At 38.5% G+C, this 20972-nt stretch overlaps 1 protein-coding gene across 3 annotated transcripts in view; it reads right to left on the bottom strand.

The window, feature by feature from the left end:
* The window catches only part of ITGA1 (integrin subunit alpha 1), a 171724-nt gene that overhangs the window by 74657 nt on the left and 76095 nt on the right, over positions 1–20972 (bottom strand). For 2 of the 3 annotated variants that reach the window (XM_067730653.1, XM_067730654.1), the window contains exons 4-7: positions 18641–18729; positions 18422–18533; positions 17683–17810; positions 2514–2662 (exon numbers count right to left, since the gene is read on the bottom strand). In XM_067730653.1, coding sequence (XP_067586754.1) covers positions 2514–2662; positions 17683–17810; positions 18422–18533; positions 18641–18729 — 478 coding nt within the window. Of the gene's footprint in view, positions 1–2513; positions 2663–17682; positions 17811–18421; positions 18534–18640; positions 18730–19413; positions 19552–20972 lie in introns of those variants that run through there. The other variant, XM_067730655.1, reaches the window with a different exon arrangement.

Here is a 20972-nt window from a genome sequence, read left to right as displayed (position 1 = left end):
TCTGTCTTCTACACCACACAAACAGATTCTCTGAGTTCTTTCTATGTACAGACAAAGGTGAAAAATAGATGTTAAGGGCTAGTCTCTAAATGAAGTTTGGACATGGATAAGATTTAATCCTTTTTACAGTTTTAATTCCTTAGAGGATCACCAAAACTTCCTAATTCTCTTGAAGATCAAGGTCATAACTAAATGAACATCAGCTGAAGGAGATGATTAAACCACCTTCCTTAAAGAAAATCTGGTAGCTAGGGCTGGCTTTCTATGGCAGAGCTCTTGAGTATACCCTTTCTGTTTCAAATATCTTCAGCAAATTGCCCTTGACCCCCAATTACCACCATCCAGTATTCTTTCTTTAAAATAAGCATTGACTTCCCTGCATGTTTTTAAACATTAACATATCCCAGGAGAATCCCTTTCTTTGGGACAGGAGAATCCAGGCCTTATGATTAAACACTGTGAAGCAATGAAAAGAAAGAAAATTTGGGATAGGGTTAAGGGGACACAAAAATATTTTGAACTGGGAGACACTGAAAATGGAGGTAAAGGATTCTAAAACATTTAGAAATATTATTTACAACTGGTCCTGCCTGAAAAGAATAAAGAACAATTAAAAATAAACTTAAGAGCTTCCCTGGTGGCGCAGTGGTTGAGACTCCGCCTGCCGATGCAGGGGACGCGGGTTCGTGCCCCGGTCCGGGAAGATCCCACATGCCGCGAAGCGGCTGGGCCCGTGAGCCATGGCCGCTGAGCCTGCGCTCCGCAACGGGAGAGGCCACAACAGTGAGAGGCCCGCGTACCGCAAAAAAAAAAAAAAAGAAGAGTACTTAGTAATATCATTATGGAGTCTTATTTATATACAAAACTCAATAAACTCTGTGTCCTACAGCTAGACCCTCTGTGAAACACATAGGCAAAAACCATATAGGGACAAGGTATTTAGAGTGGTATTTATGCAGGAGCAAAAGCAGCCAGAATATTTCTGCAGTTAGTTTTCAAAAATGAATATTCATCTTAAGCGGTTGCCTTTGGAAAACAAAGTTCCCTACAGGCTCAGGGCTTTCAAAGAACGCTCTGATTTACTTTGAATGTGCGGTCACACTTAGTCAATTATTTAAGAATGCACACTCAGCACACCTAAACGTGTGCACTTTTGTGCATGCAAATTGGTGATCTATGGGCAGGTAAATGTAAAATTACCCCATCTGTTTGTGGTTATTTTTCTCATGGGCCCCATATAACTAGAACCACATGCTTTTCTAACATTTATGAGTCTAAAAGCTGCACATGAAATTTTAAATTTTTGAAAATCCAACCCATTCTTTGGAGTATCCATATTAACTGTTTCAGCCCCCTTAAAACACTGATCTTAGCAGGCAGGTGAAGTGAGGCCATGGGTAATCAACTCTTCAGAATCAGTTGAGTGTCCAGAAGTTCAAGGCACTTAAGAGAAGGATCCTTAACATTAGTCAAACTGACCATTAGATTTCCTGTGATTTTGGTATTGTTTAGTTTTTGTTCAGAAGCTTTCATGATGATTAAGGGGAGAAACAGCAAAAGATAAGAGCTGAGGGAGATCAGAAAAAATACAGAGAAGAGGAGCTGAACATTGTAAGAAAAGGACAGTTCTGTAGGTTCTTATAGAATGAAATTCAACCACAGGGTGGGTTATGTGTGCTCCATGAAGGAAACTGCAGAAGGGAGGAAGGGAGGGATGTGAATTAGAGGGAATTTGGAGAAAGTAAGGAAGAAAGAGAGAGAGCACGAATCATGAAATCCTTTCCACTTCTTTTTTTTTTTCTAAGATTTTTTTTTTGATGTGGACCATTTATAAAGTCTTCATTGAACCTGCTACAATACTGCTTCTGTTTTATGCTTTGGTTCTTTGTTGGCCGTGAGGCATGTGGGAACCCGCACCCCCTGCATTGGAAGACAACGTCCCAACCGTTGGACCACCAGGAAAGTCCCTCCACTTCTTTTCAATCTTTTCACTGCAAATGATTTCAAATAAGACAACATTTAGTTTGCCCTCTTAAAACCTCTTATTTGAGAGCTTCAATAACCCTAAATCCGTAAAATTTAAATCTGTAAAATGCTGTAAAATTATAGACATATTAGGGTATAGATATATATTGAGTAGAAGCGGACTGATATTAATCCATTTTTTTAGATTGAGATTCCTAGAGGCTGAAAACAAAGAATAAAAGGAAAAGATATTATCTAATATTATGTCTTAGTACCCAAGAATGTGATGCCGTAGACTACAGCGATTTTTTGGACTGATTCTCCATCAGTCAAAGCCTTGGAATAAGAGGAAAGATAAGAAGAGTGATGAGATTGTAATATAGAAAAATTTGATCCTATAACTATTAGTTAATCAGTTGAATCTCTTTTCAACAAAATGGCTTTAAATATTGCTAAGGCAACTGTTCAATTAATACTCCAAAGGGCTAGATCATAAGCAGTAATTTTTGCACAGTCTTTTACTTTGGCTTATTTTTTTATCCATATACCTTGCTGTGTCTATTCCAAGGGCTGTCATCGTCTGGCGGCCACCTCTCTGGACTATTTTATTTGCTGCAACAAGCACCTCTTCCGTTGATGAGTACTTATTGAGGTTGAACTCATGGGTTACATTTTCTCCATACTGTACAATTCCAACCTGAAATACCAAGCCACTGTGAGTTATCCATCTAGCAGACTTCCCTGTTTCAATTTTTTTGCGTTTAAACATATGCATCAGATGTAGTAATACATTTTAGTCTTTCAGATGAGTTTAAAACTCTATCAGTACACAAATCTTTCTACTTTGACAGTAATGATCACTGCCATTTGTGGATGCCAAAGAACACAAATGAAAGTGTTGTTATTAAACCTCTCAAAGGACTGGCTTATCTCTTCAACAGTGTTTACTGAATGACTCTGGTAAGCTTGGGGAGCGGGTAGAACATGAAACTGACATGGCCTCTGCCTTCATGGAGCTTCTAAACTAGAGGGAGAGAGAGATTAAACACAAGAATCATTTAAATACAGGTTCAATCGCAAACTGTGAAAAGGGCTGTAACAGAAAGCTATTATTGGCAAGTATAACCTAGGAGCCTAATTTAAAGTGAAGGCTCAGGGAAGGCCTTTCAGAAGTGATATTTGAGACTTAAAAAACATGTGCTAGAAGGGTGGAGACCTGTTCAGATGGTGGCTGAGAGGGAGGATGAGGTCCACACAAAGGGAACTGTGTAAGTGAAGAAGCTGAGTTGGGAAAGTGGTAGGTGCTCTAAGAACAGAAAGAAAGTCAGTGAGTCTGGACCAAGCTAAGAGGGGAGAGTGGGGCAAGATGAAGTTGGAAGCATAAGCAGGGCATGTATCTGGCAAGGACACACATGTGCTTCCTGCTTTATGTAGCTCAGCTGTAGCGTCACATCTCCTAAATCAGCCCTTCCCTCTCTTTTCTTGTTCTCTGTCTTCCCTCTCTTACTGCCATTCTCCTTTCATTCTTTCTTTCCTACAGGTTGGATAATGCAGGCAGCTAACTGCAGAGCCATCATGAAGGAAAAGGACTTAGAAGGTTAAGTGCCACTGCTTCGATTTCCCTTGCTCCATACCCTCTCCCACCCCTTGCCCATTTTCCTTATCCTTTTTCTACACCCTCCTTTGAAGGTTTATGTGAACCAATAAACTAATCTATATCAAGAATTGTGCCTGACGTTACTTTTTGTTTAACCTTCCTACCCCAAAATTAGGGACTCAGAGAATCCTTTACCCAAAGGAATGTCTTTTTGATGTAGGAGTTCTGGGCACTTCGTTTCTTAGGCAGGGGAAGTAATTTGAGAAAGGGCTGCTTTCTTTCCAGGCAGTTGTCTAGTTTGCCCATTGTTCAGCCAGTCCTATTTCCAAGTCTGATCCTATTTCCAAACGGCATAAATGATCAGCGTCTACCTTGTACCTCCCTTGATGTCACTGTTGTCAGAAATCTTTAGGCTTAATTATTTGTCTGATTTATAGATACATTTCTACAGCTTGGTCCTTTTGGAAACCAAAAGCATACCCTGGCACTTGCAGAAACAAATAAGAGAACTCCCAATTAAACATAATCTTTATCGTCTCTGCGCCACCTCCTGGAGTATACTAGACAACCTGGAGCAATTACGCCACCATGCCTGAACACTATCCTATATTTTTACTGCTTTTTTTAGCTTTCTTTCTTAACTTATTCAAATTATAGTAACAGAAATTAGTGTCACATTTTATAAATGAAGAAGCTGAGTTAAAGAAACCTCACTTTCCATAATGAAGGGGCAGAAGGAGGCCTAGTCTAGGATGTGCATCCTTCACCTCTCTATTTTGTCTCCGTAAAAACTTACCTCGCCCAAATCCCCTCATTTTCTTTCTTTTTTTTTTTCTAGTCATATTTCGTTTTTTAGGTGCTCGTGTTAAATCTTTATAGGTGTAAACTCACTTGTTACAGCACATAGAATTATGTGCCCACTTCAGTCTCCTCTTTTATTTTTAAATTAAAATTTTTTTCTTTTTTTAAAAATTGCCATATAGCTGACTTCCCCCCATTTTCTAATCACCTCAGCTTTTGCTAAATGCTGCTGCCACGTCATGGCCACTCAGTGAGTTCAGGTAGCTAGCTAGCCAACTGAGATACATTAGAAAATACGATAAAACAGACAAACAAACAAGTAAATAGATCATATTTTTTAAAAAAGAAATAGAATATACGAATCCTTCCTTAGAATTGCTGAATCAGGTATAAGATAAATAAGAAATAATTAGAGAACATGTGCGAGTATAAGAGAAGGTACACCGTAAGCTGAATAAACACAAAATCTGCTCAATCCATGTTCAGGTTAGGTTTGCTCTTTGACTGTATCTTTCACCTAATATCTGTCACCATCTGTTCCAAGACTATGTGCTGTTATAATTAGAAAAAGACAATTATTAGTCTCCCATGACTCCAATTCAGGTTATTTCCTTGACAATTAAATGTTATGTACAGTTATCTGTTACTCTCTGAATAGATTTAAAATTCTTTTCCCAATGACCCTAACAGCTTTTAATTAGTAATCCAGAGAGACACTGAATAATTATTAAGGGAAACCATGTAGGTTTGACATTGTCTTTGTGTATATAAATGCTCAGGGTAAATAAAAGTAAAATGATTTTGTTACTTAGATAATCATTATACCTAATTTATGGTACCAAGGTGAATAAATGCTGCTGTGGAAGTTAATTGCTCATCCATTCAGGGTGTCTTACAGAGTTGGTTTTGTTTTTATTTCTCTTTGTTTAGATTTGATTAAGCAGGAGACTAAAGAACTTTGAAAACTGTCACTCCTGTCATTATTCTTGGACATTTTACTACCTGGATGAATCTATTGAACACCCTAGTCTCTCATTTCTTTGACTTCCTTGGCTTTAGTAATATTTTCCTCTAGTTTGCCTATGTCATCCACTTCCAAGGTCTTAGCCTTCACCTTGTCATCTGGAAAAATTGCAGCACCTCAATCTTAATGTCAAGTGTTCTTCTCTCTGATCATTAACTTCAGCTCATTTACCTAGTATATCCAATTCATCAATTCCTTGACCACATTAAGATGTCTAATTAATTCACAGATCTTATCTCTTTTTTTTTGTACCCAGCCTAGATTCCATGATCCATCACCATAATCATTTACTTGCAAACATTTAACTACTTTAACCTTTTTTTCCCTCCATTAACTAACTTGGCTAACTTCCAACTCTGGTTAAGTCCAAATATCTCCTTCTCTGTGTGTGATCCTATGACACTGAATTTTGTTAGACAAAAATCACATACCTTGTAGACTGGTCTCACTTAAAAGTTTTGCTCATGAATCCCAAATGCGGTTGCACATAGCACTGCCCAACAATCCTACTACTTTTTACTAATGAGTGTACTGTTCCCTTCGATCAAATTCTAGTGATAAGCTATTAACTCCTCAGGAAAAAAATAGCATCTCATTTATACATGGGGAGGAGTTCACATGAGAAGAGATGGAAGTCATGCCAACTAAATAAGGCTGCTTTGTGATGTAAAATTTACAACGCACTTTCCATATCTCATAGAACATACTATGAACTGATTACTATGAATTGGATTATCTGGAAAAATTATCTTCACACCAGAAACAGCAGAAGATGTAACACCTTGGTATGTCAGAGATCAGTGCTTTATATCTTCTATCTATCTCTCTATCATCTATCTCTCTTACTACTTAACATATATCTCACTTTCATAAGCTTATTTTTTGTAAATGTTAGGATATAAGAGGACTTATAACTGCCTGTTCCCTTACCCTTTCTGTACACTTTGCTTCTAACAGCTCCACCTGAGACTTTCCCCAGATGATTGTCCTTGGACTGCTAGAGCTGCTTTGCCCCAAGGTTCAAAGAGTCAGAATTGCCTGGGAGTTTTCTCCCTCTTCACCCCCTTGCCCTGATCCATAGGTAATTCCTGAGTGCAGGAAAATGCAAGACCAGACCCTTGACTTAACTTGGAGCCCTTTCCAGATCAGGCTGAGGCCTTGACTTCACCTGAACTCACATGCTTTCTTTATATTTTTTTTTGCGGTACGCGGGCCTCTCACTGTTGCGGCCTCTCCTGTTGCGGAGCACAGGCTCCGGACACGCAGGCCCAGGGGCCATGGCTCACAGGCCTAGCCGCTCCGCGGCATGTGGGATCTTCCCGGACCGGGGCGCGAACCCATGTCCCCTGCATCGGCAGGCGGACTCTCAACCACTGAGCCACCAGGGAAGCCCCTCACATGCTTTCTTGTCCTCTGTGGCTGCTCTGTTTTGTTCCCCCAAATCCCTTCCTATTTTCTTTTGGAAGCACGCTCTTCATGAATTGCTATCACTTGACTCCTCCTCTCAGAGTTTGCTTCTGGGGAACTGGATCTAAGGCAGCTATTATCTATGTTTCTTCATTCCTTCTCCAGCCCAGGCCAGGCATCATTGCCTTGAACCTGGACCACGGCAGTCACGGGTCTTTCCACTGCTGATCTCCCTCCCTCCATTTCCACTTCCTCAAATCCTTCTACATATTACTAGTAGATTAACCGTCTTTAAATTCTGCTTTTATCATGTGTCTTCCTTGTTCAAAAACTCCAATAACTCTTCATTGCCTACATCAAGGACCTTGAAATATACTTTAAAAGAGAATTGTATTTCTAATTCAAATAGAAAGTAGATAAAGCTTCAAGCTGCTTCTTGAAATACTAGGCCTATAGGTTAAAATTCAGTTTTTTCCTCCTGACTTTCAGCCACTCAACAGTCTGGCCCTACCTTCTTTATTCATCCTCATCTTCAGGACTCCTCAGGATGAACTCTATCCAGACCAAATGCCCTTCCTTTTCCCTCCAACTAAGCTAAGTCTACCCATTCGGTAAGATTCAATTCAAGTTTCACTTTCTCTGCAGCTTTGTCCACCTAGTTGCCAAGAGTCCACACTGATCTTCCCCTTCTTCAAACTGTGAGGCAAACTTGTCTGTGCTGCTCCTGTGAGCCCTGCGTTCTTCTCAACTTTTGTATGCGTGCTTTATCTCCCAACTCCGTTATAAGTTAGGAAGGGGCAAGCAGGGGTAAAGAGTATGGACTACATCATAGCTTCTGGTATTCTCTTATCCTCTACCACTGTTTTGCTTTGCTCACAGTTGACCCTCATACATTCTTACTAGATGACTATAACATTTCACATAGGCAAGTAGAAAACTGAGATAGTAGGGAAATAATGATAAACAGAAAAAGAGAGACATAAAGAAGTGTGGGAAATTAGAAGAGTGGGCAGTGGGAACTCACATCTCAGGAAAATGACATTCAGTGTAGGTCTCTGGCTGACACAGGGGTTCTTATTTCCTTAGGAACCAGATAGAATAAGGTCAGCTATGTCTTCCCCAGAAAAGAGTGCCATTTATTAATTTTCATCATGGGAGAATGCTCAAATCCCAAGACATATGTAATGCTTTGCTGAGTACCAGTGGGACCCACTTTAGTAGAAATAGTTTCAGTCCCGGCTTAGTTTATAATTTAAGGCAGGTGAAACAGATTTGTACTAGCATAATGGGTATACATGCATCTACAACCGAGCCAAATAAGTATGAGAATTAAATAATGAGATAAAAAGTGATGAACACACATGGTGAGGAAACAGGGGGAGAGAGAATCACAAGCACATTTATCGTCTCACTTGTAAGGCCCTCATGGAGGAAGGAGGATCCAGATTTCTGAACGAGCTACCCAGGTAAAGAACAGACAGCAGAGTATGATAGTAGAATGGGAGGAAGCAAAGCAGGCTTGAGCCTGGAAAATCTGTCAAGGATGATCATTAAAGACATTTAAAGCATTCCAGAATTTGCGGAAAGATAATCAATAATCACCATATGTGACTTGAAGTGGCCAATTGCATTGGATGGTACAAGACCCAGAGGGTGGAGTTAAGAAGAGAGCTGGTGAGGAACAGTAAAGATGGAAAGGTTCTAGGCATTTTTGCTAAATGCAAAAAAGTAGGCAGAGATGGCAGCTAAAAGGAGAATGGGTTAAATGTGGGCTTTCTTTAAGGGAGAATGGGTAGAGCAGCTTATGGCATCAGTAAAGAGTAGATGAACATAGTAACAGTAGATTCTTATAAAGGGGGGATAAACCACAGTAGAAAGAAAAGTTACTTTTCAGAGACAACTGTAAGGGACACATTTAGCTCCTGGGGAGATGCAGTTTGAACTTCTTGATTAAGCAGTTGTAATTACAATCTAAGTCCAAAGAGAAGTAAGAGCTGATTCACATTATAGCATAAACCAGGCACACAACTGGCTGAGGATTCTGTTACATGAACAAGAGGTTTGTAACACTTAGAACTTTCCACTTAAACATAAAATTTGCAATCATGTTTCATATAAGCCCCACACTAGTACTCCCTTACCCCTTTTCCAGGGAATACTAACTTTGTCAGTTGCTAGGTATGATTTTTTAAAAAGAGACCATGATCAAATAATCTTGGAAAGCAATTGTTAATACAAAGTATAACCGTTTCTCTGTCTCTGTCTGCCTCCCTCTGCTATTTATATTAAGTAAAAAAATGCCACAAATTTCAAATGGAGCAAAAGAGCAAGGCTTTCTCTCACTCCTGCATTGCTCTACTCTGACTCATAAGTGGATTCTTTTGAAAGTGCTCCCAGAATCTTTAATATGAAAACATGTGTTGTGAATCATGAATTGGAAGACCTGATGTATTTTATTTTTATTTAAGAGAATATTTTTTTGTAAGGAACATATTCAACACCTCAAACAACATAGCTTGGAAAACATTGCTTTATTCTAATATTAAGCTATCTACTCGTAAAGATCAATTAATTGTTCTGCTTTATTCACCCTTGTTATATTTATGTCACACTGTCATGCATTGCAATTATCCAAATACAAGACTTTGCTTCATTTCTAAGTTGGAAGATTTTCAGGATTAGGGACAAAGTATTAGAGTCTGTTATTTATATTGCTATCACATCTAGCATAATACTTGACCCATAAGATACTTCATAAATATCTGCTAAATTAAACTGAATTAATTATCCAAATGGCTTTTTCTCTTTTGAGGGTAGAAAAGAACAAGGAGGAAAGTGAGTGTGAGGAATATGGAAGGAATGATGCTGTTAGAAATCACAAAAATCACTAATTTTTTCTCATAAAACTTAAAGTCACAACAGAATGACAAGGGAGTTTTAAAAAAAAGAGAAGTGTTTAAAATAGCTATTAAGTATACTGAGTCAAAGAATCATGAATGAATGGAATTATTTCCTCATTTAGAATTACACGATTACCTTGTATTCTTAAGTTAGAGTTATAACACCAGCGCCTAAATTTTAATGCCCAAAATGAGCTAAGTTTCTGGGTTTTCATTCAACAACTAACATTATCCAATCAATAGCTTCTTTAGGGGTGTAATGACAGGGAAGCACAGTAAAGCTTTTTGTGTTTCTGTAGGATACACAGTTGCTTAATCTGATAAGCGCTCAGACTTTGCATTCGTCATTTTATGTTTCCTTTTACCAAAGTAAGGTGCAAAAGCCCTGCCCTACAACATGCTTCTGCTGCAATTAAATGAGAGTATGGACGTGGTGGTAATACAGGCTGCAATCCAAATCAACTGTCAACACAAACCATTCAACGCTGTGTTAGCTGAAACCTGGCTTAACCTTTGTCACTATGGAGAGGGATGAACAGGACTGGTTCACAGGTAGATGAAATGATTCCTCAGAAACACAAATAAAGTCGGTAAATTAAAGATGTAGGTCCTGGGCTTCCCTGGTGGCACAGTGGTTAAGAATCCACCTGCCAGTGCAGGGGACATGGGTTTGAGCCCTGGTCCGGGAGGATCCCACAGGCCGCGGAGCAACTAAGCCCGTGCACCACAACTACTGAAGCCCGTGTGCCTAGAGCCCGTGCTCCACAACAAGAGAAGCCACAGCAATGAGAAGCCCGCGCACCGCAATGCAGAGTAGCCCCCGCTCACCACAACTACAGAAAGTCCCTGCGCAGTAACGGAGACCCAATGCAACGAAAAATAAATAAATAAAATAAATAAATTTATTAGAAAAAAAAAGATGTAGATCCTAAGAAAAGGATGTCTTTAGCTGGTCTCTTGCTTGATGGAAGATACTGCAATGAAATTGACCCATGCTCAAAAATGTAAGGCTAGAAGACGTTAAAATGGGGAAGACATGGGAGAAATCAGGACCAACGGTGAATGGGGCTAGATGTGTTGAACACCTGCAAAGAAAAGCCTGAAACACAATGTAAAGGGGAATCTGGGGTGTCCCCCACAAACAAGTCCCTTCTAGCTCAATGACTTCATGAAGCAGAGTGAGAGATGGTGGTCAGTACAATAATGATTTTTAACACAAGGAGAAATTAAAAATTACAGAAATTACATTTTTCCAACATAAATGACTTGCCCCCTATGTGCTAGGCAATGCAGGAAACACTGAACTGTATTCCATAAATAAAAGGATTAAGGCACAATGCTGTCATTGTGGAATTCACATTCCACCAGGAGAGACGCACTCACGAAACAAAAAGCGATGCCACTGAGTGATGAGAGCAGTGGACGAAGGGTGTGTAAATGCTGTGGGAATATGGAGGGGAAGGGGTTTTTCTTGGGAAGGGTGGGGGGAATAACCACAGAAAAGGACAGAGAAAGTGACGCTTGAACTGAGTCTCAGAAGTTTACCTCGCACATGGGGCCTGGGGTGGAGAAGGGCTTTCCGGGCAGAGAGAATCATGAGAGCATAGGGCAACGTGTTCAGGGAAGGCCAGGGTAGGAGTGGCTACAGGGCAAGAAGGGAAGGAGGCAGGAGACAGTGGAATGACAGCCACTAGGTGACGAACGTCTTATAAGTCATGGAGAGCTTGGGTATTATTCCACAGGCAAGGATAGGAGATTTTTATTCAGGGAAATTCCATGATCTGGACTCTACATGGGAAAAATAACTCAGATGAGTGATGAATGGAGGTAGAGGACAACGGAGACCAGGACGCTAGTGAGCAAGAAGATTCACCACATTCACAACATCACTTTCAGAAACGACAGCCTGACTGACAAGGATACGGCTGCACAGCTCAGACAGGTTTCTTCTCAGACCTCCAAACAGTGAATAGTTTAGGCTATTAGCCTAACCTATTAGGAGCCTCATAGTTTAGGCTCCTAGGGAAATGGCCATAAAATGTGTCGTAAAAAGAAAGATAAATAATATTCCTAAAATTTAATTAATTTCCCTCTTTCATTTTGCCTGGTTTAATATTATGCTATACTCTTGATAGGAACAGTCTAGACATTGTTCCATTAGTATATTCAACTTTTATATCAAGCCTCACAAGTTACTGCTTTTATTTAGGGTAATGTACTTGTATATGGCATATTTATATCATTCTCATTTACTATTAAAAGCAATGTTATGTTTAGGTATTGAGGATCAATAAGACCTCCATAATGTTTATACCATCGTATCTTTTATGGCAAGCTCAGAGTGTTTCAGGTTTGTTTTTATAGGTGGTTTTTTACAAAACAATTTTATAGCCTTTGCTCTGTCTTGGGTAAAAAACTGGTTTGCAAAAGTTCCTTGACTATATTTGCAAAAAGTGTTAATGGGATCACACAGAAACATGGGAGAAACTCTGAGTAACTATTTAGGGTAAATATTTTTGTCACTTGCATTGCATTTTCCTAATGTATACTAATTGTTATATGGAAACTTTAATGAAAGTTTTAAAATTTATTTTCCTTCCTTCCTTCCTTCCTTCCCCCTTTCTTTTTTTTTGCTGTGGAGGTGAAAATTACTTCCAGAAACATTCCATATCTTTGAGACTCCTTTCCAATAATTGCAATTACTAAATGAAAAATCTGTGACTGCAGAAAGTAGGCCATAATATTTGATCTTTACCTTTTGTATCAAGTGAATAATTGTAATTAATATCGATATAACAAACAAGAACTCATGAGGTATAATTAGAATGTAAATTTTTTTTTTGGTCCATGATTCCTTTAAAACTTTTTTAGGGTGAAATTCTTCTACTCTCACTGGATGGAAAGATAAATGTCTTATGACTTTTATTATTTTTAGTTTTAAAATGTCTGTTTAAAAAAAGCTCTATATTTTAATTTAGGTTGTACCACATGAAAGTGCTGTATTTGTAGGTCAAAAAAGGATCAAATAACAACAATTTCATATGGTTCAACCTAAACTAAAACAAAATCAATAAGACAAAATATCAAAGTTGATTTATAGTTAAATCCTCTCTCCTCCCCCTACTAAAGCTTATGGGAGGTGAGAAGCCTGTAGTTGAGGAAGGGGCATGATTGGCTGTTTCTTTGTTTCTCTGCCCCTCTTCTCTCAGATTGCTGACTATAATATCTGACATCTCCACCGATGGAGGGAGGGAAGATAAATACAGGGTACAGAAATTCGTACTTGACTGGTGCTGTCCTAAGATGGAGTAGGTGCTAACAGGTGTTATCTTTCTGGTGGGCTCTTTGGAGATCTCCCTTCACCTGCATCCTTGCCTGAGTGAATGCATCTCACTACTGTGGTCCCTAGGAATCAGTGATAGCTTCGGCTGTTCTGTGCAGAGGCCTCCACTTACTTCCAGGAGATTCTGTGGACAGGAGCTAACTTGATTCCATAATGATCCATGGGAAACACATTCTTTGTACCGACAACTCTGGGTGTGAGGCCAATCCCACTGCCTTAACTCGCCCGTCAGCAGCCAGACAGCTATCTTGCCCTTTAGATATTTCAGGCAGGAGTCAGACACTCATCAATTGCATGTCCCAACTTTCATAGACACACACCAATCTCACTGTATGATCTCACTGAAGCTTTTCTCACTAGGCTCTTTCTACAGAGAAATCCACTTCACAAATCTGTCAACTTCATTCTTAATGCTTTTATATCCTTGATATGGGTGAGGAGTTTAAAGAGTCCTGTATCTAGCTCGTAACTTTCCATCTTTGCATCTTCTTCTGGGCAGTATCTCTTGAAATTCATTTTTATATTTAAGTAGGGGAAGGGAAAATTCCAGAAGTTAATTCTGCCAATCTTAGGGCAGGATTGGGTGCTTCAATTGAAAACAAACAAAAACAAAAGACAAAAAAAAAAACCTTATTTAAACTATGTTATCAATAAATCAGGAAAAAAATGATTGTTAAAATAAATTGTCTATGTTTTTCGAGAGAATTACTGTAAGACCACATGAAAGAAAATCATACATTTTAGTATGCATTTCTTTGAAGTGAAAGTATCTTTCCAAATTTCTATGAATGAATTTCTTGTCTGACTCCACTGAAGGAAGGTCAAATTTAAAGGGTATTTAAATGTGTTGTACACAAAACACTATTAAATACAGTTTGGCAAAAGTGATGGCTTAGTAAATGTCCTTCTCAATCCCTTTTGTTTAGAGAGTTACTTATGAAACTAGTCATTAATACAACTTAAACCAACATAGAAAAAGATTAGAAATTACTAAAGTATAAACACTAAAGCCTAACATATAAATAATATACTTAAAAGAATACTAAAATGCCAGTTCTAGAAAAAGTCTCATTAAATGTTCACCTATCAGAGAAAAATACAAAAATACATTCATTATGATACACACATTTATTCTTCAGGTGCTCATTAAAGGGCCACTATGTCACAGCGGAGCACTGGGCTGGCCACTGACAAGGATAAAAAGAGATATAAAGGCTTCAGTCTTGAGGTCCCAGTCATCTGGAGGGTGCAGCATAGCACAGACACACACACCGCACACATCAATTTAATAATGCATTTAATCCACTGTTTCTCAAATTTAACCTATTTAAGAATCATGTGGGTTGCTTACTTAAAATGCAGGCTCTGGAGCCCCACCCTCAGAGATTCTGATTCCTAAAGTCTGCGGTCCAGTCCAAGTACCTCTGGGATTCAGAAGGAGGAATTCCACGAGCCACATCTGGAGAAACACTGCTTTTTACAGAGGCTCCATGAAGGCAGTGGCCGCATCTGTCTATTCTCCACAATTACCCAAGCCCTCACACAGACCCTGGTACACAGTAAATCCTCAGGAAAAACAAGTGAATAAATGAACGAATGAGTCTGGCTAAGCTCCATAATGAATGACACAAGCAAAATGTGACATAAAAACTCAGCAATTTAAGCAGCTCATCTGCAGATGCTACAAATGACTCAGTGCACAGGGCTGCATTCTGAAATCTTCCTCTTTGAGGAATGGGGTCATGGAACCAAGGAAATGTGACCTGACTCTTCTCAGAGTAAGTTTGTGTCCCTCTCATTCACTGGCAGCATCTAGACCCCAGGGATCGTCCCCATTCCTCTGAATAGAGCCACTGTTTCCTCCCAGAAAGACATAAAACTCCACGAAGCCCACTCTGGAAGGCTGGAATTCCACTGGTGCTGGACAGAATAGCTCCTCTATTGGGACTCTCACTACTGAAATGTAAAATTAATTATAGTTCTCATAGATGGAAACATCAAAACTGCAGCAGAATGGGTTGAGCATATAAGCAATTGATTGTTAGCTATTTCTTTACAAAACTGAGCCACGGGCATAGATCTCCACTGAAGCAGTGATTATCCCTCTAAAACAGCCTTGTAGGTTTGCTTCCTGAAGCTGTGGAGAAACTTCAAACATGTCACAGCTGCACTAATTTCCACAAGTAGCTACAAAAACATTAATTTTTATAGTGTAATAGATAAATTTAAAAGTAAAATCAAATATTCAGATGACTAAAAAAGAATACAAACTTTAAAATATTCCAAGACTGTCATTAGCTTTGGAAAGAAAGGATTGGATAAGAAGGTAAAATGGGGTGGATAAAACAGGTGGAAGGGAGGAAAACTCATTGTGGGGAACGTGTTGAGAGAGGGGAGACCTGTGATCAGCAGTTTGAATTTCGGTATGTCAGTGCAGGCAACAGAGCACCAAGAGTCCGGGCCTGCTTCCAACCAGGGGGCTGGCCGAGGAGGCACAGGGACAAAGGACTAGAGACCACAGTTTAGGGACATCAGAGGCACCTGCTCTGAAACTTCTCTAGAAGTAGAGGTCTCAGAAAGGAAAGACAGCTGCACTGCAGTTGGAGAGCTGTGTGTTCAAATCTGCCATCAACAAGCAAGAGACCCTTGCACAAGTCACTTAGCTTCTCAGGTCCCCTCCATCAATTGAGATTTGGGGCTAAATGACCTCTAAGACCCCTTCCAGCTATAATTTTATGGCTCTATGAAATCTTATTGAGCAAGGAGAGAAAGGATAAGGGAAGAGAGGAAAGGAAGAAGGGAGAGAAGTTCTCAGAAGGGAAAAGGGTCCATGTGGAACACGTGTTGTACAAAAAGGAGGAGCAGGTCACCATTCTGAGTGGTCTTCTAAAGGATGCAGGCCACCTGACGCCCTGTGGCAAGAGGAAGGATAATATCCTCTCCAAACTTCCAGCAATCCACTTGGGAAGATGACTGCAGATAAGAAGCTTGCATCGAGGAAAACTGACATTTTGTGATATGATTATAAGAAAAGTACAATTTCGTATAATAATTTTACTCTGATTTCAAGAAGTTCCCTATTGTCCACTGGGATATACACAACATTACCCCTCACCTAGCTCTCTAAAGAGATCCATTCAACCTTGGAATACAGCCATATGACATTTCACTTTGAACTTTGAGATCTAATTTGCAATTTTCAACTACCATCCTTTTGGGAAAATGTATGAGATATATATATATATATATATATATATATAAAATAAAATATATATGTTTTAAATATGTGTTATATAAATATATATTATAAAATAAAATTATGTTATATATTTAAAAAAACATAAAGGTATAAAAATATATATACACACAGATACAAAAATATAAAATATATATATACAGATACATGTATGTATATGTACATATGCATGAATGTAATATATGTATGTGTGTGTATACATAGGTATACACACACATACATATATGTGTATATAGATGTGTGTGTCTATTTATATCCCAATTTTTTTTTTTTTTTTTTTGCGGTACGCAGGCCTCTCACTGTTGTGGCCTCTCCCGTTGCGGTGCACAGGCTCCGGACGCGCAGGCTCAGCAGCCGTGGCTCACAGGCCCAGCCGCTCCTTGGTATGTGGGATCATCCCGGACCGGGGCACGAACCCGTGTCCCCTGCATCGTCAGGCGGACTCTCAACCACTGCGCCACCAGGGAAGCCCATATATCCCAATTTTAATGCAGGTGTGACAAATATTAATGCAGTCATACAACTTTTTCAGTGTCCCAGAAATTTTTCCAAGAGTAGAGCTCTCAGAGAAAAAGAAAAGAACACTGGACTGCGTGTGCAGCCCAGTCGTCTCCTGTGCTCTCCTGAGGTCCCCAGACTCTGCAACAGCCATTTTTGACTCTGATTCTAGTGTTAATTCCTACCCTCAAGGCACTGTCCTCACTTTGACATTTAATTTTCCTATTATCCATTGTGTCTTATCCATATTTTAAGCCATGTGGCCATATAATATTAATGAACGTTAGACTGATTAAACCCAAACTCACTGTCTAAAGTGGAAGAGCCATGTGGGAAGTTCCACTTTATTTAGTAGCAATAAAGGGGGATGTGTTTAGAAACAGAGACTCAAGGGGAGAAAAACACCCAATTATTCAACTTACTGCAGCTAAAGCCTGGAGCATTTGTTTTTTACTTAAGAAAAGAAATTATTAAATATAGGGGAAAATAGACTTACAGCAGTATCCTGTGGCCAATTCCTAATTTATCTGTACAACAGGAGAAAAGACACTATGATGGCATATCAGAATAGTTTCTACAAATTCTGAAACCCTGCTCTGATATTACCAAAGGTGGCTATGCTTATTTAATAATTAAGAATTAAAGTATGATTTTATAGATATCTATAGGGGATATTTTCTCAGAGCATTGAAAATGCAGCTTTCGTAATACTTTCTGCTTAGAAAATAAACAGCCTGCCAGTAACGTGCAGGAATAAGAACAGGGATATGGAATACAAAGCTCATCCTAAATTTTAGCTTTATTGATTAATTTATTTTCAGAAGAATTTGTCATTAAAACTCCATGCATTTGTATGTTTAGGACAACAGAAATCAAAACATGAAGCCTTACCTGTGTCTGTTTAGGACCAATATCCATTCTTTCAAGAAGGTCATTTAAAAAAGCTGTAACACTTTCCCAGGGGTAAATACTGTTGGAACCATCCAGCACTATGACTATGTCCAGCTGAGTGCTGCATTCTGCAAGAAAAAGATTCAATCGTGCAAATTTGGTGTCTGTCTTTAGAGGTATATGAAATGTTTTCGCAGCTAAAAGGAACTCATTTTAAAAGATGAACTGATATCCTACAAAGTGGACACATTACTTTTAAAATCAGAAAAAAGAGTTTTTTAAATCAGAAGAAGAGTGATAAAAAATACGCTTTGCATTCAGTAACAATTGGTTTGGGATTCACATCAAGTGAAACCCATACCTACTTAATTTTAATTAACACTGTCTGAGTTATCTTTGGAAATTTTCTCAATATGAACTCTCTATACAGTTCTCATTCTGTGTATATTTCAAATGAGGTTACTTTTCTCAAAGAAACTCACCCTTTAAATAAAAACAATGTGAAAGCTTTAGCTCTGATGTTTAGACATGACTCTGTAAAGGTTATTTACACTAATATCAATTCCAAAATAGCAGTGAGGTTTGGTTATATATTGGCAAAGCAAACATTTACCTAAATTGGTAATGCTGGTAGCCGAGAAAATACTTCAAGCTTTTTGGTATGCTCCCGTGTATATATATGTCTCATTCATTGCTTACTCTTTTCAAACACTGCACAAACATTGCATAAAATCTGTACCTTGTACAGGGGCAATGGAGTTCACGACTTGAAATGTGGGGCTGACATCAGAACAGATTCCCGTTGTGTAATGCAAATGTCCACATCTATAGGCATATAAGGGCCCGCACGCCTTTTAAAAAATTAAAGTCATAAGATTAAAAATTATATAACAGATTTTATAAAGATTTGTAATATAATTCTTGGTTCATTAACTATCTTGACTCCTCCTTTTCTTACCAGAAACCCTCCATTTGGGTTGGTGACTAAAGTTGATCCAAATGTCATATTCTCCTTTACTTCTGTGACATTGGGAATTGATGTATTAACTAAAAATAGAAGAAACGTTTATGACGGTGGAAAACAAAGTAAAATTAAGTGTCTTCTCATTAAAACATTCTGGCTTTTGTCTCAGAAACTTTGTCTGGATCACTGCCTCACATACTTTTGCTGAACTGTAAACTATCAGGGCAATGAGAACATGGGATAGCTTTTCACATATTTTTGCTAACTAAAATAAATAAAATAGTTAGTCTCATAATATTGTAGATGCAAAGTAAACTTATACAATCATCCAACATGTTACATCTACATGTTATATATGACCAATGATGAAACATGATTTCTGGCAGGAAGGAGGAAAATGGGTAGAAGGCCAGAAAAGAAAACTCAAACAAGATTTTGACCATTAGTTTCACCATCACAGGGACATCAGGAGGGTTACAAAGAAAACTGGAGCAAGATTAGAGCAGTGGTCAGGAAGTTTGGGTAAAGACACAATGAAGGGACTACATCTGACAGAACAAATAAGAATGTTGAGCCCTAAAGCATGCCAACCTGGCAAAAAGAAGTTCCACTCACTCACAATAAAAAAGAAGAAGAAAAAAAAGATTGGACAGGAAAGGCAAAAGCTTCTAAACCCTGCTTAGCAGAGTGCTAAAATAATTGAAAGTGGCAAAACTCAAGTTCAAGAAAGATTTGTCTCACTGTTCATGCCTAGAAGTTTTTCTTACCTTAAGATTACATGTAGATTTAATGGAATGGAAGCAGAGATTCCTGAAAGGTCACAATCACCTCCTAAACTGAGCATTGGTCTTTGTCCCAGAATCCAGTCTGATTTGCTTTAAAAGCATCTGGAACTGGTCTTGAATAATCTAGATTAGAATTTTTTATACTACCGTTGACACAGGATGAGCATTCCTGGGACATGAGAGACTACAGCAGAAACTTCCGTACTGTTCTCGGTGTAGCCAACATCTTCACACTAATGTTAAAACTCTATTCCAGTTTCTAGTAATGGAGGAGTTGCTCTTATCAGAACAACTCTTCTGCAAATAACAACTATAAGCTCTAGGAAAAGGGAAAAAAAATGTATGAAACAACCGTCCGAAGGCACTGGAAAGCAACCAAGAGCAGGCAGAAACTGGAAGGGAGTCTATACTTGTAAGAAGAGATTAGAACTGGATGAGTTTCCTGTTTTTGTGTTTGTTTGTTTTCCCCTAAGGGAAGGCCTGAGTCAGTGGCTAAACCTCAGATAGACCTCACAGTCTTCCTGTCTAGAAGAAACAGAGGACAGAGAATGGGGCAATGACAGCAGTGCCAAGTGAAGTGGGGGGTATCTTGGAAAGTAGAGCCACAAAAGGAGAGTTTGAGTATATACAGATATTCTTTCCAAACATCTGAATGACCTGAACTGTACATGTGCGGGGTAAACGTCACACAGCCCAGCTAAAAAATTAGAAGAATTGAATAGAGATTTTAACTGCTTCCCACTGTTGTTTGGAAACTGAGTTCAGCCAAGTAAATTGCCTGCTAAAACTAAAAGTTAAGACTTTTCAAAGGCACATAACAGATCTAGAATCTCCACACTTAAAACTCAAGAGTTTAATCCAGGATCCAATAAAAAATTAATAAACATAAGAAGAAACAGGAAAATATGACCTAACCTCAAGAGAAAGGTAGTAAGTGGAAAGCGATGTTGAGATATTACGGATGTTGGAATTATCAGGCAAGACATATTAAAGTAGCTATGTTCTTGAATGTAAAGAAAGAAATGCTCATAATAAACAAGTAGGAAATTGAAAAAAAGGAGAACTGAGAAATACAATATCTTAAATAAACCTGAAGAGGATGAGTCATTTCCATGGTACTTAATATTGCACGGAACACTGACAGGTTTCCAATTCCTGGATAGTTCTAGTAGGAATTTCCTAGTCATGTTCTAACTATGCTGATACTTCTATCAAATACATACATTTCAATATAAATTTACCTTTTGCAATTCTTTTTAAAATTTAAATTTATATTTCTCATGTTATTTTCTTTAAAAAATACAAACACTAAGTTAAATTTTGTGGAGGAAATGTGATGGATAGGTTTATTTAGAAGAGTTCTTTTTATGTTACCACTGGTTTTACAAAGGATTCTGAACAATGGAGGTGGTTACAAGTTACAAAACTAGTAAGACCTTCTATATCTATAGATATTCTATGATGAATTTCTAAAGCAAATGAAGGGCAGAAGGCATCAAAATGCCATTTTATGTAAATCTGAATAATAAAAATGGGAGAAT

Source organism: Pseudorca crassidens, chromosome 3, assembly GCF_039906515.1.
Source record: "Pseudorca crassidens isolate mPseCra1 chromosome 3, mPseCra1.hap1, whole genome shotgun sequence".
Taxonomy (NCBI): Eukaryota; Metazoa; Chordata; class Mammalia; order Artiodactyla; family Delphinidae; genus Pseudorca; species Pseudorca crassidens.
Note: the sequence above shows the minus strand (reverse complement) of the source record. Positions and strands in the feature narration are given on the sequence as shown.